Source organism: Panthera tigris, chromosome E2, assembly GCF_018350195.1.
Source record: "Panthera tigris isolate Pti1 chromosome E2, P.tigris_Pti1_mat1.1, whole genome shotgun sequence".
NCBI classification, from domain to species: domain Eukaryota; kingdom Metazoa; phylum Chordata; class Mammalia; order Carnivora; family Felidae; genus Panthera; species Panthera tigris.
The window spans coordinates 51,041,651-51,056,824 of NC_056674.1; the positions used below are offsets into that span (position 1 = coordinate 51,041,651).

General features: G+C 45.8%; 1 protein-coding gene across 1 annotated transcript in view; it reads right to left on the reverse strand.

Moving 5' to 3' along the window:
- Positions 1–6,869: 6,869 nt before the first annotated feature.
- The window catches only part of ADAMTS18 (ADAM metallopeptidase with thrombospondin type 1 motif 18), a 140,036-nt gene continuing 131,731 nt past the window's right edge, over positions 6,870–15,174 (reverse strand). Inside the window, exons 22-23 of the mRNA XM_042968087.1 lie at positions 14,379–14,526; positions 6,870–8,822 (exon numbers count right to left, since the gene is read on the reverse strand). Coding sequence (XP_042824021.1) covers positions 8,707–8,822; positions 14,379–14,526 — 264 coding nt within the window. The 3' untranslated portion in view covers positions 6,870–8,706. The remainder of the gene's footprint in view (positions 8,823–14,378; positions 14,527–15,174) is intronic.

Consider the following 15,174-nt stretch of genomic DNA (forward strand, 5'->3'; position numbering starts at 1 on the left):
TCTATGTATTTTTCATGTCAGTTATAATATTCTTCAGCTCTTAATGGCTTTTTTCTTTTTACATTTTGTATCTCTTTTGAAGTTCTCACTGTTTTCACCCATTCTCCTCCCAAGTTCAGTGAGCATCTTGATGGCCTTTACTTGCAACTCTTTATTTGGTAGATTGCCTATCTCCCTTTCATGCAGTTCTTTTTCTGAGGTTCTCTCTTGTTCTTTCATTTGGAACATAGTCCTCTGTCTCCTCACTTTGCCTGCCTCTCTGTGTTTTTTTCTATGTACTTAGTAGATGAGATACGTCTCCCGATCTTGAAGAAGGTATCCCATGGTTCCCAGTAGCACAATTCCCCCCTTGTCACTTGAGCCAGCTGTGCCCCCTGTGTGTGTTCATGTACCTCCCTGTTATGGTTGGCTCATGATTGGTGCAGACTCACTGCTATGTGGGATTGTCCCCCAGGGTGGATGTCTGTGAGGCTTGGACTTGACTGCTCTGAGCATGCTGGTAAGCAAGCCTGGTCAACTGGGGTGGGGGAACATCAGTGCTGGCTGAGGCTACCCACTTGGGAGCCACCCAAGGTAGGCCAGTTGGGTAGGGCACAGGGTGCTAGCACAATAGATGGAAAGAGACAGAAATGGGCCCAGCTGGGTAGAAGGGGAATGAACAAAAAATGGTACCCACCAGCACTTCTGTCCCTGGTGAACATTCCAACGGATCCTTCTGGTACGTGCCCTAAAATTAGTGATGTTTCTTCATGCATAACCCAGGTGCTTTTCAAACTGCTGCCCTCTGCCCTAGGACTGGGTGAGATTGTAGAGATGCCCTTTAAGGGTGGTGTCCCTTCCGGCTCTCCCTGACATTAGCCCTGCTGGTTCTCAAAGTAGATGTGATGGGGGCTCATCTTCCCTGTGCGGGTTCGCGGGGCTTGGGAGACCGACGTGGGGCTCAGACCCCTCAGTTCCTCACGGAAGGCCTCTGCGGTTGTGATAGCCCTCCTATTTGTGGGTTGCTGTGCCAAGGGGTGTGTGTCCTGATTAGACCAGGTCTCTGCCCTCCCTGCCTATCTTTCTATGATCCTACTCCACGATCTTCACACCACCTTGCTTATTTTTTAATTTAAAGTGCTTTATGGAGATAGAATTCACATGCCATAAAATATACCCATTTGAAGTGTCCAGTCCGGGGGCACCTGGGTGGATCGGTTGGCCAAGCATCTTACTCTTGATTTCAGCTCAGGTCGTGATCTCACGACTCTTGGGATCAAGCCCCGTGTTGGGCTCTGTGCTGAGAGTGTGGAGCCTGCTTGGGGTTCTCTATCTCCTCTCTCTCTGCCCCTCTCCACACCCCGCCCCCTTTAAGAAATAAATAAACATAAAAAATTTAAAAAAATAAAGTGTCCAATCCGGTGGTTTTTAGTGTATTTACAGAGTTTGTGACCTTCCACATCATTCTTTTTTAAATTTTGTTTTCTTTGAGACAGAGACAGAGCATCAACAGGGGAGGGGCAGAGAGAGAGGGAGACACAGAATCCAAAGCAGGCTCCAGGCCCTGAGCTGTCAGCACAGAGCCTGACGTTGGGCTCGAACTCACAGACAGTGAGATCATGACCTGAGCTGAAGTCGGACGCTTAACCAACTGAGCCACTCAGGCGCCCCCAACATCATTCTTAATTCATAGTTCAAGGCAAAGTAATGGCTCAGACTATTGGAGAGGGAAGGGGTCAGATATTTGTAACAACTCTTACTTTTAGGAGGTCACCTTTGTCCTACATAGAGGAAATATGACAATATTTGTTAGGCTTCTCTTGGTTCTGAAGTACGTATTTCTTTTGGGGGAGGGGAATGTAAGTTTATAGCACATGAAGTCAGCAATGTTTCTTATTAGGTTTCTATCTGAAACTTACTACTCATTGAAATCGTCCTTAAATTCAATAAAAGCATTTTCCTGTCAAAAAAAAAAATCAGTATTTTACAACACAGTGAAAAGTGTACTTGCATGAAAATTACTATAACTGACTTTACACGTAGACTTACCATTAACTCACTGTGTAATTTTAGGAAAGGCCCTCAAATATTTAGTTCTCCATGTCTACATCTGTGAGAGAGAGAGAGAGAGAGAGAGAGAGAGAGAGAGAGAGAGAGAGAGAGAAATACTGAAATCTTCTTCTAGTTCTTAATTTCTTTTTTTTCAATGTTTATTTGGAGGGAACAAGAACGAGAGTGAGCAAGCAGGGGAGGGGGCAGAGAGAAAGGGGGAGATAGAATCCCCAGCAGGCTCCACACTGTCCATGCAGAGCCCGATGCGACGCTCGATCTCATGAACTGTGAGATCGTGACCTGAGCCAAAACCAAGAGTCGGACACTCAAGTGACTGAGCCTCCCAGGGGCCCTCCTTAATTCCTATACAATAATTTGCAAGTGGGCCACTCTCTAATGCTCTAACTTGGGGACTTTATTATTTTTGAAGGGGGAAAAAAAGTCTGCAGTCTGCATGATCCTGATTTACGCGTATGATAGGATCATGTCCTTTGTGGCACAAACACAGCCTTAAAACACACATTATCAAACAGTGACTGGGGTTGAGGGTAAAAGCGAGGAGTTAAGAAACAAAAAACAATCTTAGGACTGTATGACCTTGGGCCGTTGCCTAATTGTATGGATGAGCATCCCGTGTTTTCAAACACCAGTCCGTCCCCAGGGGTCAGGAACGAACCTATTTCGTGTGTTCGGATCTCATGGCAGAGTTGGTGCTCAATAAATGCTTCCTGAAAGAGGGAATATATTTTGGATAGCAAAACCGTGCAAAAGAAAATGTTAGTGTAGGCAAACCAGACTCCAGCAGGGTAAGGGTCACAGTGTCAGAGAGGCCTTTGGCAGGAAAAGAGATACTCCCCTCTAAGAAAACGTGAAGCGTTTGCCCCCTCTGCAGACCTATCTGCGAGTAATAAAAACCCTAGACAATGTGGGCATCCTAACAAAGGAAGAAGCTTGCTGGGTACAGTGACAATTATGCCTTTATTGGTTTAGGACTCTGCAGACATATAAAGAGACATTTCATTTTAAGAACCTGGAGCCAGTATGAAAAAAAGAAAGCAATAAGCCTGCACCTTAACGAGTCACTAAGAAAAATCAGAGGCCCATGTGCAACAGCACAGTTTGAGGGACCGTGGAATTACCTTGTTTATGCTTCAGTGTGGCTGAAGGCATTGCTGTAGCATCCCTTCCTGACATTTCCAAGGGCTTTGTCTTTTTCTCCTGTTGGACCCAAGCCGAAGTCACCCTTTCCATTCGCTCGAGTCAGCCACAGCATCTCTGGCAAGTTGTAAGCAAGTGACGGCCGGCCTTCATTCATCAAAGTGATGAATCCACCTCTTGGCACACAGTGACCCGGCAGGAAATGGGACGGAAGTCTTCATTCTGCCTTGACTCTGGATCTCACGAGCACTGTTTTTCGCGCACTGAGGGTTTCTCCGTGCACGTGCACACGAGGCCCTGGGAGTCATTTGCCACAAGGCACTCTCGAATGGGGATTTCGTTGGCTTCTCTGTCGTCTGCCCTTTCTTGGTTAAAAAACACAGTAACTAGTTCTCGGATGTGAGTGCTTGCCCGAGAGAAATGGACGATTCCCCTCAACACCGCGGTTCCGGCCGCTCTGGGCTACCAAACCCTGCTCTGGGCTACCCTCATTGGTTGGGAATAAGAAACCTAGACAGGGGGTCCTGAGTGGCTCAGTCAGCTGAGCGTCCGACTTCGGCTCAGGTCACCATCTCAGGGCTCCTGAGTTGAGCCCCGCGTCGGGCTCTGTGCTGACAGCTCAGGGCCTGGAGCCTGCTTTGGATTCTGTAGCTCTCTCTCTTTCTCAAATAAACATTAAAAAATAATAATACTAAAAAGAAACTGAGACAAAGATGACCAGGGAACTGGTCCTTGCCTGTGAGTCCCCTTCTTGACCCACAATTTCCAGGCCCAAGAGTTTCCCAGGTGAAATACACAGAAGGTGAGAGCAGGCAAAACCCCCTTTCTTATTGGCCGAGATCAGTTCAGGCCACCGCAGAGCTGCACCAGAGGGCATTGTGGTGAGGGAACTCTTGTGCCCAAGGAAGACAGACCCAAGGAACTTTCTTTATTTGCCCTCGACCACTGGTTCCAAAACTAGCTTTTCCTTGGAGAAACCCGACTGCCTTGTAAAATAAAAATTCCCAGGCCCTGCTCCTCCAATTAATTACATTTCTGGAATGGGGTCTGGGAATGTATCAAATATCCTTAAGTGATTGCAGTGTGGTTAATTATTTAGAAACTATTGTCCTCAGACTTCATCTATATCCAACCTGGCTTTTAAAAGGGATGGGGCTGGGGAGAGAAAACGCGCTTTCCAAGAAAGGGGAGACACTCAGCCTCGTGGTATATGGAACAGAGGACTGTGCTAAAATACAGTGGGGCCGGCTTGGCCTTCTGACAAGACGGGGCTGCTCGGTCCTTCCTGTGCTCCAGCCACATAAAAGAAGAGAGAGGAGGGAGTCAGTCAGAGGGAGAGACATGTCTGGGCCTCGTCTCCGGCAGGAACAGCCTCTGGCCCTGGTTCACCTTCAAAGACCGTTTCTCAAGGGCTCGGTTAACTTTTATTTATCACCGTGAAAGTAGCACTCTGTGCTGCACACTCAGTTTAGAAAGTCTGTTCGCCACAGGATGGAGGGCCACGGAGTGCCAAGTGTTCATCCTGAGTGGTCCGGCACGTGCTATCGGCATCATGGCGCCACCCTAGGTCATGTCGGGTGATGTCCTAACCTGAATGGGATAGAGGCAGCCGCAACGGGGAGGCCAAGGCAATGCAGGGAAGGAGGAAAGAGGGGTGGAAAGCAACAGGAGGACTGGGGAGACGTGGCCTAGAGGGTTTCCTTTTCCTAGACACTAGTGCCTCTTTTTCAGCCCAGTTAGGATGCGAGGAACCATCTTTGAACCTCCAAGTCCGTTAAAACAACCAGCAGTTATGTAAACACTTCTTGTTATTAAATGACCTGATTATGAACTCAACTATGTCCCGCACCAAAGACAGTTTAGGAGAGCAATTTAGCTTGCAGGTACGGCTTCGTAACGTTCGCACGGGATGGTGGTTATGTGCAGAGGGGAGGCAGTTTGCCATTCCTTGGCCTAAATAACTGAACACACTCAGAAAGATGCATTCTGGATATTGCATCTGGCAACGGCTTCTCTACACACACAAATCTGAACAAAAGTCACTTACATCATGATTCTCCATGTCTATCAGGAAAAGGGACGATTAAATAGGTACAGTTTTCCTTTGCTATGCACAAATGTCAATGAGGATTAAAGATAAAAATCCTCTTAGTGACAGAAAATTCCAGCTTTATCTTTAGCTTGGTGATGCTAACCTGAATGTTGCTGAGGAACTCTGAACAGTTCCCCTATTCTCGCTGAGGATTTTTTTTTCCAGATAGGAATTTTTTTTCCAGATATAAACCAATTACAGTGACTATCTTTAACTGAAATGAGCAATTTAAATGTTTATGGAGCTTACTCTTCTGGCTACCTTGGATGAAATATGTGATCTCTGAATCCCAGAGTCCTTGTCTGCAAAGGGAAAAAAATAGTTATCTTCCTAGAGTGTTGTGAGGATGAAAAGAGATAACATACCTATATAAAGTCCCTAGAGCCCTCTAAAAACTAAATATATGGTTGCTTTCATTAATCTTTTATTACCAAAAGGTACAAGAATACCTTATTTTTGAGAGAGAGCCAGAGAGCCAGAGATCGATCAGGGGAAGGGCAGAGAGAGAGAGGGAGACACAGAATCGGAAGCAGGCTCCCGGCTCTGAGCTGCCAGCACAGAGCCTGAAGGGGGGCTTGAACTCACAAACTATGAGATCATGATCTGAGCCGAGGTGGAATGCTTCATCAACCGAGCCACCCACGTGCCCCTCTTTTTTGCTGTTTTCACATGCCATCTATTCTCTTTTTCATTCTTAACCATTGGCAGATAGCAATAATCCATGTTAAAATCCTCTTAAAGATCTGCATGCCTAAGTGATTCACATACATACACATATATTCACATACAAATATATATGTGTATATGTATAGATACAGAAAATCACATATGTAGGGAAAATATTATATATTCAGGTCAACTGGATGGACTGTGCCCAGATTGTTTTTGTTCTCCGCTGGTCTGATGATTCCAAACATGGGAAATCTGAAATAATTGCATTTTAATTTTTTTTTTTCCTTCCTTCCCCCTTTTTTTTTTTTTTTTTTTGCAAAAAGAAAGGCTTCACCAGAATGCTATTCAAATGCAAAAAACAAAGGAGAGAGAAAACCAACTATACTTATGGTAGGTTTACCTAGCTAACTTGGATGGTTTCCACAAACATTGAAACAGCATTAGAGCAGGAAAAAAATAACTGAGTATCTCCATAAAATGGTAAATCTTGGGGCACCTGGGTGGCTCAGTCGGTTAAGCGACCGACTTCGGCTCAGGTCATGATTTCCTGCTCTGTGAGTCCCAGCCCCGCGTCAGGCTCTGTGCTGACAGCTCAGAGCCTGGAGCTTGCTTCAGATCCTGTGTCTCCCTCTCTCTCTGGCCCTTCCCCGTTCATGCTCTGTCTCTCTCTCTCTCTCTCAAAAATAAATAAACGTTAAAAAAAAAATTAAAAAAAAAATACGGTAAATCTTCCTCTCTTTCCCTCTGGCATTTGGTGGTTTCTAATTTTCTCATACACAAGCAAGAAGAACCAATTAATGAGTGTCTTACCTTTCATTGCAAAACCACTCTCTGAAATTCCTAATCAACACTTACACAGTTAAATCATCTTGGAAGTAACTTGACTTCAAATTTATTCAAGAACTTAACAAATCTCAAAGATAAAGAAACAGAACACTTTATTATAAAACTTATAAAATAATTAAATATTACACATATATTTTGACTTTTCTCTATAACCCATTGTTTTATTCATCATTTTTCCTCAGAATTAATATCACTTAGAGAAGCAAGTGAGAACACATAAGAATAGGCTATTAATAAATTAATTTTTCCATAAAATAATAAAATGATCATTATATAAAGAAATGAATAATTTGCAATTTTTCAGAGGGCAAGGGGGTGGGGATGTGGAACTATATTTTTTTGATGATAAAATGGCTGCTACTCTAGGCCAAGCCAAGTGGTTTGAGAGACTATTCAATCGTTATTTCTCTGAGATTCAAGAAGGCATGATTTTAATTAGAATGGGAACGAAGGATGTTCTAAATTTAACAAACCACTGTCTAGTTGGTGGTGCTGAGCTGGCAAACCCTGTTTGAATTGAGACTTGAGAAAGCAGTAAAATTGGGTTCCATTCATCAAAGAAACTGAGGAATAGCGTGGAATTATATAAATATGCCCTTTTTAACCACATCTCAAAAAATGACAGGAGGACTCCATCTTGTAAGTCAATTTGGTTTTGGCAAAATAGTGTGGTATTTTCCAACTGAGAACAATTTTAAGCTCATTAATGCCTATCAACAGCTGGCTTCCGATGACTGAAAATATCATCTGTAAGATTATAAAATATTCTTATTTATTGAAGGGTCTTGGCTTATGATTTATTAATATTAACATAGCAAGAAGACAGATGGGTTTTCTATTGCCACTCTTTTCTTGTTGTTAACTAAATCTTAGGGAAATTTTAAACATGACAGTTGGTAGGAGAAAAACCACAAGTGGTCTTTAATTTTCCAAGCAGCCCTGATGATATGTAGGGAACATTATAAATGATGGTCTAACACTGTGATTTTGCTACTTAGCTCCTCCTCGCTTTTTACCAGAAATGAACACCTCACCAATTCTGATTCCCAAAGAGCAGACTTGAGGTTCCGTGTCCTTGTTCAGCTAGCACCAAGAGTTACGAGGTTCATATAATGTGTAGGACGTCAACGTTGGCCTTTGATGTAAGTTTTGTTTTTTTTTTTCAGATTGTAATGTCAATTCAATGGAGATCTTAAATAGTCCAAGTTGCCCTGTTTTCAGAATATTCCTCAGAACACTTTTCAAGTTGTAAATTTTAGTCTTGGAGACTCTCTATAAGCAGGATATACTTTGAACAAAATAATAAAAACAACACACGCACACTGAATAAACATAACGTGAAGCTTGTTGGTCCAGCAGCAAGCACAGTTATGAGCACCATTTGGCTTCCTGTGTAACCGAGTTCGGGCTGGCCACAGCGTCTATCCAACTGTGAGCCCCGAATAACGGTTAAGCAAGGTGTTCCATCCGTATTTGATTGCTCCAAGGCTCAGTCTTGGATCTAAGTCTTCAAGAACCGTTTCGAAACAGATGTCCTTGCCATGGAACACTCTAAAGTTCAAGGGTGGGGGCGGGGGGTGTCTCTCCCAGAGTTGACCAGATTCTTCGTCAAAATTAAAAGGTGATGTATCTCAATGTGACTCATCACCTCTTTCCTGTAACAGTGCAAATCAAAAATGTTCTTTTGTCATTTCTCTTGGAAGTCAGATGGGTCCTCGCTTCCCATCTTCAAGTGCTTCGGAGTACCGTGTGCTTTGGGGACTTGGAGAAGGGGCCTGTCTGTTCTTGAGAGCCAGCTCCCCGGGGGCTGCTGTAGCCATGCAGGAGTGGTCTGCAGGGTTCAGCTTTCGAGCTCCGGAGGTGAGAGGGGAGACCCTGGCCCTGCGGAGTTAGGGAGGGCGTCAAGGTCAGCTCTTCCTCGTGCAGGATTTGCAGCACTGATGACCGTGAAATTTGTGGTTGCAGATGCCATGTTGAGGAACGAGGTGACACCAGCTGAAGAAATCTACACAGGATGGATCTTCTGCAATCAGGAAAAAAAAAAAAATTTAACACCATTGAAGAGAGCTTAGCCTTTTTTCTAAGGTGAGGGCCCGAATGCCTTGTCTCTGAATGGTTCTGCTCGTTATATACTAGGATTTGGCTGGGAGGGTGGGAGAAGCAGGATTAAGACATCAAAAGGGGCTGTGACCATTAGCTAAATGTTAAGGCCGGGGGGGGGGGGGGGGGGGGGGGGGGGGGGGAATGGGTGTTTAAAAAAACGCCATGCCCTTTCCAGCCAGAGATTCATGGGTGATCCTTCCCAGTAGCCTGGGAGCTACACGTTGCATCCCTAGAACAGTGTGTTAGGGGTTGGGCTGCGATTTGGTCTAATACACCCGGAGTCAGCACACCTGGATTTGAGGCCCAGCTGCAACACTCTGTTGATTTAAACAAATCCCACAGTCAAGTTGCAGTTAAGTGAACTGAAGTCAACACCAGTCCTTTCTGACGTCTTTTGTTAACCCGTGTGATTATGGGCTGGACGGAGCACATTGGGCATTGGGGATTCCCAACCAGAAGGGCCGTGTCCATTTTATGGTCAGGGCCTCGCTGTTGTACTGGATTCTCAAGGAGTTTTGACTTGAAAAAAGTATTTATGGTCTACCCTATACACAAAGAAGCCTTTTCCTTCATGGTTCCAAGTGTTTTCCCCTTCCTCCATGCCAGGCTTGAGAGACACCTGGCCCCAAGCCCCACACTGCCCATACGTACCCACCCACGTCCCTTCCACATTCCTCCTGCAACGGCTCTGCTCTGGGCCCTGGGACATGGCTCGCAATGCTCTCCGTCCTCCTGTTTCTTTTTCCCATTGCTCCCGATTTGTATCCTGTCTCCCTGTGATTCAGCACTGCCTACACCTCCTTCCCCATGCCTTCATTCCTCTGCCTAAAATGCACCCACTGGACCCCCATCCCTTAGTCGCCCCGCTGATCCTTTGAAAATGTATGTCGGTTCATGCCGTGTCTCAGCCCTAAACTCTTCCTTTGGCCCCTCTGTCCACCCGGAATGAAAGGTTTAGTCCTTATGATGGCCGACAACTGGTCTCTCCACTAACAGTTGACCTCATCTTCCTCCTCTCTTCCCTCCCTGACACGGACCACCTGGCTCATGGCCCATCATGCCAGGAAAAATGTGGTTTCTCCCAGGATCCCAAGTCTCTGCTCAAAGGTCACTGACACTAGGGCCTTCCCAGAGTCCCTCTTACAAGCAGCAAGCTCTGTGGCCTCCCAGAGAGCCCTCCCTACTCCTTACCTTGCTTTATTTTTCTACAATGATCTATGAGCACTCATCATATCCTGTGCCTCTTTATTGTCTGGCTCCTCTCTAGAATGTAAAATCCTTGAGAGCAGAGATTTTGCCTACTGTTTTCATTACTTTATTCCCAAGGCTTAGTGCCTGTCACAGAGTAGCTGCTCAAGAAGTAGTGAACAAATTCGTTTTTACAGCTGAAACAACCAGTTCAAAGTCTCAACTTGGGTATAAAGGAGAAGTAGCAGTGATTTTTTTTTTTCCTTTTCAATAACTCCTGGATATATCTTGAAGGTAGAGTCTAGAGAATTTTCTGGCAGGCTGGTAAAGGTACGAGAGAAGAAAGAAGAATCAAGAATGGTGATAAGCTTTTTGCCCTGAGCATCTAGAAGAATGGTCATATGTACTGACATGGGGCCACCAGGGGAGGGGTGCTGCTGGTAGGAGAAGGGTGTGGCGTCTATTACCTGAGGGATCCAAGTCAGACATGAGATGAAGACCCATCCAAACTCTGTTTGCCTATATATACACATATAGATGTAGCTACATCCATTATTTTAAACATATACTTGTACAGTATCTTATACCCCAGTCAATTAGCATGGAGCCCATTCAATCAGAATGCACATCTGAGTCAGCTTCTGTTTCAGTTGCAGAGACACCACATCAGGACCAAAACAGGCCACTAAAACCACGGTCCTAACTGCACGGTTTATGGACCCCTCTTGGGAGAAGAATGGGATTTCAGCAGGCTTCTGCAGCTCGTGCTATAAGCTCAAGGTATGTCCGGAAGCAGAAGTGGGGCGTATCACTGTGCCGTCGATATGAGCCCTGTGTTTCATTACCGTTGGGATATTGATCACTAATCGCTGGTTATCGGAGCTGTTAATCAGGTATTTTATTTATGCTGAGGATGACCTTGGCGCCCTCTTTCTTTGCCTCACATCCTTCATGCCAACAACTGACAAATATAAGCTCAATCTTCAGAATCTCCTGGCACCCCACCACTCCCACGAGTGCCTCTGCTCCAGTGGGAACTTCTCCCGAACAAGAGTAGACAAGTCCTCCTTCGGCCCTGGGCCCTGTGCTCTTTCTTCTCTGGGTAACTGTGGGCGATCCTCCCACAAGTCAGATCCCACTGCTCTTGGGCTTGAAGTTCAGTATCGGCTTCCACCTCAGTTGGAGTTAAATCTCAAGTCCTTCCAATGACTGACAAGACTTCCAGGACAAGCTTCAGCTAATCACCTAACTCCTGTCTGCTTTCTACATCCTACTCCAGGTGTCTTGCTGTCCCTGATCAGATTCACACACTGCTGCCTCAGGGCCTTTGCATGCGCTCTCCCCTCTGACAGGAACACGATCCTTCTAGATACACACCTAGCTCACCAGCCTTTAGGTCCCTGTTCAAATATCGCATCATCCAGGTGGCCTTGCGTGACAAGCCCATCTAAACGGGGTTTCCCTCCTCCTCCTCACCCCCAGTCATTCTTGTGCTCCACACTCTGCTTAAGTTTTATTTTCTACTTTACCATCTGACATTGTATACTTACTGGTTTGTTGTCTGTTTCCAGATAGGAGAGTGGAAGCTTTGCCCATTTTGTTCGTCATTCTGTCTACAATCAGACACCAAAACAGTTCCTCGTTCCCAGTAAATGTGAAAAACTCTCCATAATATCTTAAGGTAGCAGCATTTCTCCATTTTATAAATAGCTCAGAGAGTTTAAAACCTTGCCCATGGGGGTGCATGGCCCATCATGGGAATCTCAGAGGAGGTTCAAAGTATTACCATTTCTTTCCTTGGTCACCATGGATTTACTTACTGCCCACTAATTTTTTTTTTCCTTTTTAAAAATTTTAATTTTAGTTAACATACAGTACAATATTGGTTTTAGGAGTAGAAGTCAGTGATTCATCACTTAGCTACAAGGCCCAGTGCCCTCCTTAAAGCCCATCCCCTCCCACCTCCCTCTATCAACCCATAGTCTGTTCCCTATCGTGAAACATCTCTCGTGGTTCGTTTCCCTCTCTTCTCTTCCCACCCTCTTCGCATATGTTCATCTGTTTTGTTTCTTAAATTCCACCCATGGTCACCCCACCAGTGATTTAAGAAGGAAGATGAACCAGGCAGTAGTTGGGGCATGGCACTCTCCCTGGGGGAGGCGGGAGGTGGCCTCCAACTTTGTAAAACCATAGGCCACAACCGTGGCCAAGAAGAAACACCTAGACTTGTGTCTTTCATACCTGCCTTCTTACTTGACTCCTCTTGCCTAGAGAGACCTGATTTAGTCAAGAGGCAAGGAGAGAGGTCCTTCTAATAAACCTTTTTCATACCGTCATCTATCACGGCCCCCATCCCTGCAACCCATGAAGAACCGACCTCCATCCTAACACTGGTTAACACTCCACTTAGATTTCTTGTTGCAGCTTCCTCCTCCTCTGAGACACTGACTCCTTGTAGCTTAAGACCAGGATGTTGCCTTGTTCTTTTGTCCCTAGAAGAATGCTAGGGATATAGAGTAGGTGCTTAGTGACCCAGCTTTGAGTGAAGTAGAGAACCTCACCGTACTTGATGCACAATCTTTCTTTTAACACACGTTGAACACCAATGGTGGGCCGGGCACGGTGCCGGATGAGTAAGATAATGACACCAGGGGCCTCCCCACTAATCTTGGACCTAACATATGTCTTGGCTCTCCTCCCCTTGAACTCCTGCCCAGGAGAGAACTGCTGAGCAATGTGCATGATCGACCATTGTCCTTTATTCTGTCTCTGAGTATGTAAGGGGCTTGCACTTCTGATTCTTTCCACGTGTGGGTTTGTCTGGGGCCATCTGACTAACGGGGGAGAAAGGAGCAATCACCGATGGGGAAGAAAGGAGGAGACAGTCTGCAAGAACAGGACTACTTGCTCCAAAGGTGTGTTTCTTTCCCCCGTTAACCTGTTTGGGAAGCCCGCGGGTTTGTAGAATTCCAGCACTGCCCTGGAGGTGACAGGGCTCGGAGCAGCTACTATCTTGCTAGTTTTCTCTCTGGTTGCAAGCCTCAGATAAGGAGAGCGTGCAGAGGAGGGAAAATTGACACCCAGAGCCTGGAGCGAAGGGTCTTAGAGATAAAATGCAAAGGGACAGGGACAGGGGAGAATCTGAGTGACAGTTCTGAATCTGATTCACCACAAATTGGGAAGCACGGAGTAAGAAGTGAAGCAGTCTTGGGAAAGCTGCGATCGGATGAAAAGCAAACTCAGCAGGCCCGTGGTGGAAAATAATTCTTTAGCACAAAGAAATCTGATTAGGGGGGAGGAACTATTCCCTGGTGTTAGAGTTCTTCAAAATGAGTTGGGCTACTGAAAAAGAAGCACAGTTCACCCAGATCGTTCAATTTCCCGTTTTTCCACCAGCACACCTGCACTTCATTTAAACGGACGGCAACAAAGGAAACATCTAAGGTGGGTCCCAGGAGGAAGAATGTTCACGGAATGTCACCCGTGTCCCCAGTTCCTGTTCACTCTTGCATTCCCACTAGTTGGTACAGTCTCTGGTGCGTGGTGGTTACTTTTTCGTTTGCTTGTTCAACTAAAACAGTTTTTAAATTTTTTTTTTAACGTTTTATTTATTTTTGAGACAGAGACAGAGCATGAACAGGGGAGGGTCAGAGAGAGGGAGACACAGAATCGGAAACAGGCTCCAGGCTCCGAGCTGTCAGCACAGAGCCCGACGTGGGGCTCGAACTCACGGACTGCGAGATCATGACCTGAGCCGAAGTCGGCCGCTCAACCGACTGAGCCACCCAGGCGCCCCTAAAACAGTTTTTAAAAACGGACTTGTGGGCACCTGGGTGGCTCCGTGGGTTAAGCATCCTACTTCAGCTCAGGTCATGACCACACGGTTTGTGAGTTTGAGCCGCGCATCTGGCTCTGCACTGACAGCTCGGAGCCTGCCTTGGATTCTCTCTCCCCTCCCTGACTTGTGCGCACACTCTCTCGAAAATAACTTCAAAAGAAAATGGACTTGCAAGATGACTGTTTCCCCCTTTCAAAGTAAGAATAGCTAAAAAGCCTTAGCACAGAATTAGATTTTCCCTGCGAATGTATGCAAATAAGCATTTGGGGCAGGAACTGCCCCAGATTTGTGCCTCGTATGCCTCTGAGCAGCACTGTTCACAGATTGTGATGTGAATGGTGCCCTCCCCCAAGAGTTGTTCTAGGAATAAGCGGCACAAGCACATACGATGGAGTTTTGGAAAACTCTCTGACGATTTGGTAAAAGTGACTGGAGTACAGGCCTCGTTACCTCTCTTTGCAGGAGCTGGACAGAAGTTTGTGTTACAGGCTCGTAGCACGGGAGGTTTGTGACGGAGCAGACAACTGGAGGAAGGCCGGCCCTGCTGGACACAGTGGACCGAGCGGGTCTGGACGCCCCCTCCACAGGTCACCGTGCACTGCACAAGAAGGAAAGAGGAAGGAGTCAGCAACACTTGACTGGAGGGTGTCCTTTCTGAGGTCAGTGACGTCAAATAGAAGGGATCTCCATGCTTCATGCCATGTCCAGGGGGCCTGCTGGCAAAATGGGAGTTGGCCAGAGACCGGTATGTGTGCTCAAGTTCACCGTTGTTGTAACACACAGGAGCTAGGTGATCTGATTGGAATGCTGCCTATCCCGCCCCAGAGAATGTGTCTTCAGTTAAGTGACTCATAAAGAAGAGAGCTTCCAGAAATACGGAAGCTGCCGTAAGAATGCAGAAACCTAGGCAACTCATCACGGTATTTAAATAATTCCAGATAATCTCTGCAGATGCAGTATTGGGGGAGAGATAGTTCAGAATTAGGACAGCAAGGAAATAATACTTCATCCAAGGAAGCTTTGGAACCATGCCCTCGGTGGCCAGCCAAATTCTGAGTTGGCACAGTGGGTGGGTGCTTCCCAGAAGTCAGTGATTTCGCTGTTCAATTAAAAAAAAAAGAAAATAGATGGCTAACAAGGACTATCAACTTTTTTTAGTTTTTCCAGACACATATGGAAAGATATTTTATAACATAATATCAGGGAAAAACAAGACAGCCCTTTTACCTTGATTATTTTTTGTTTT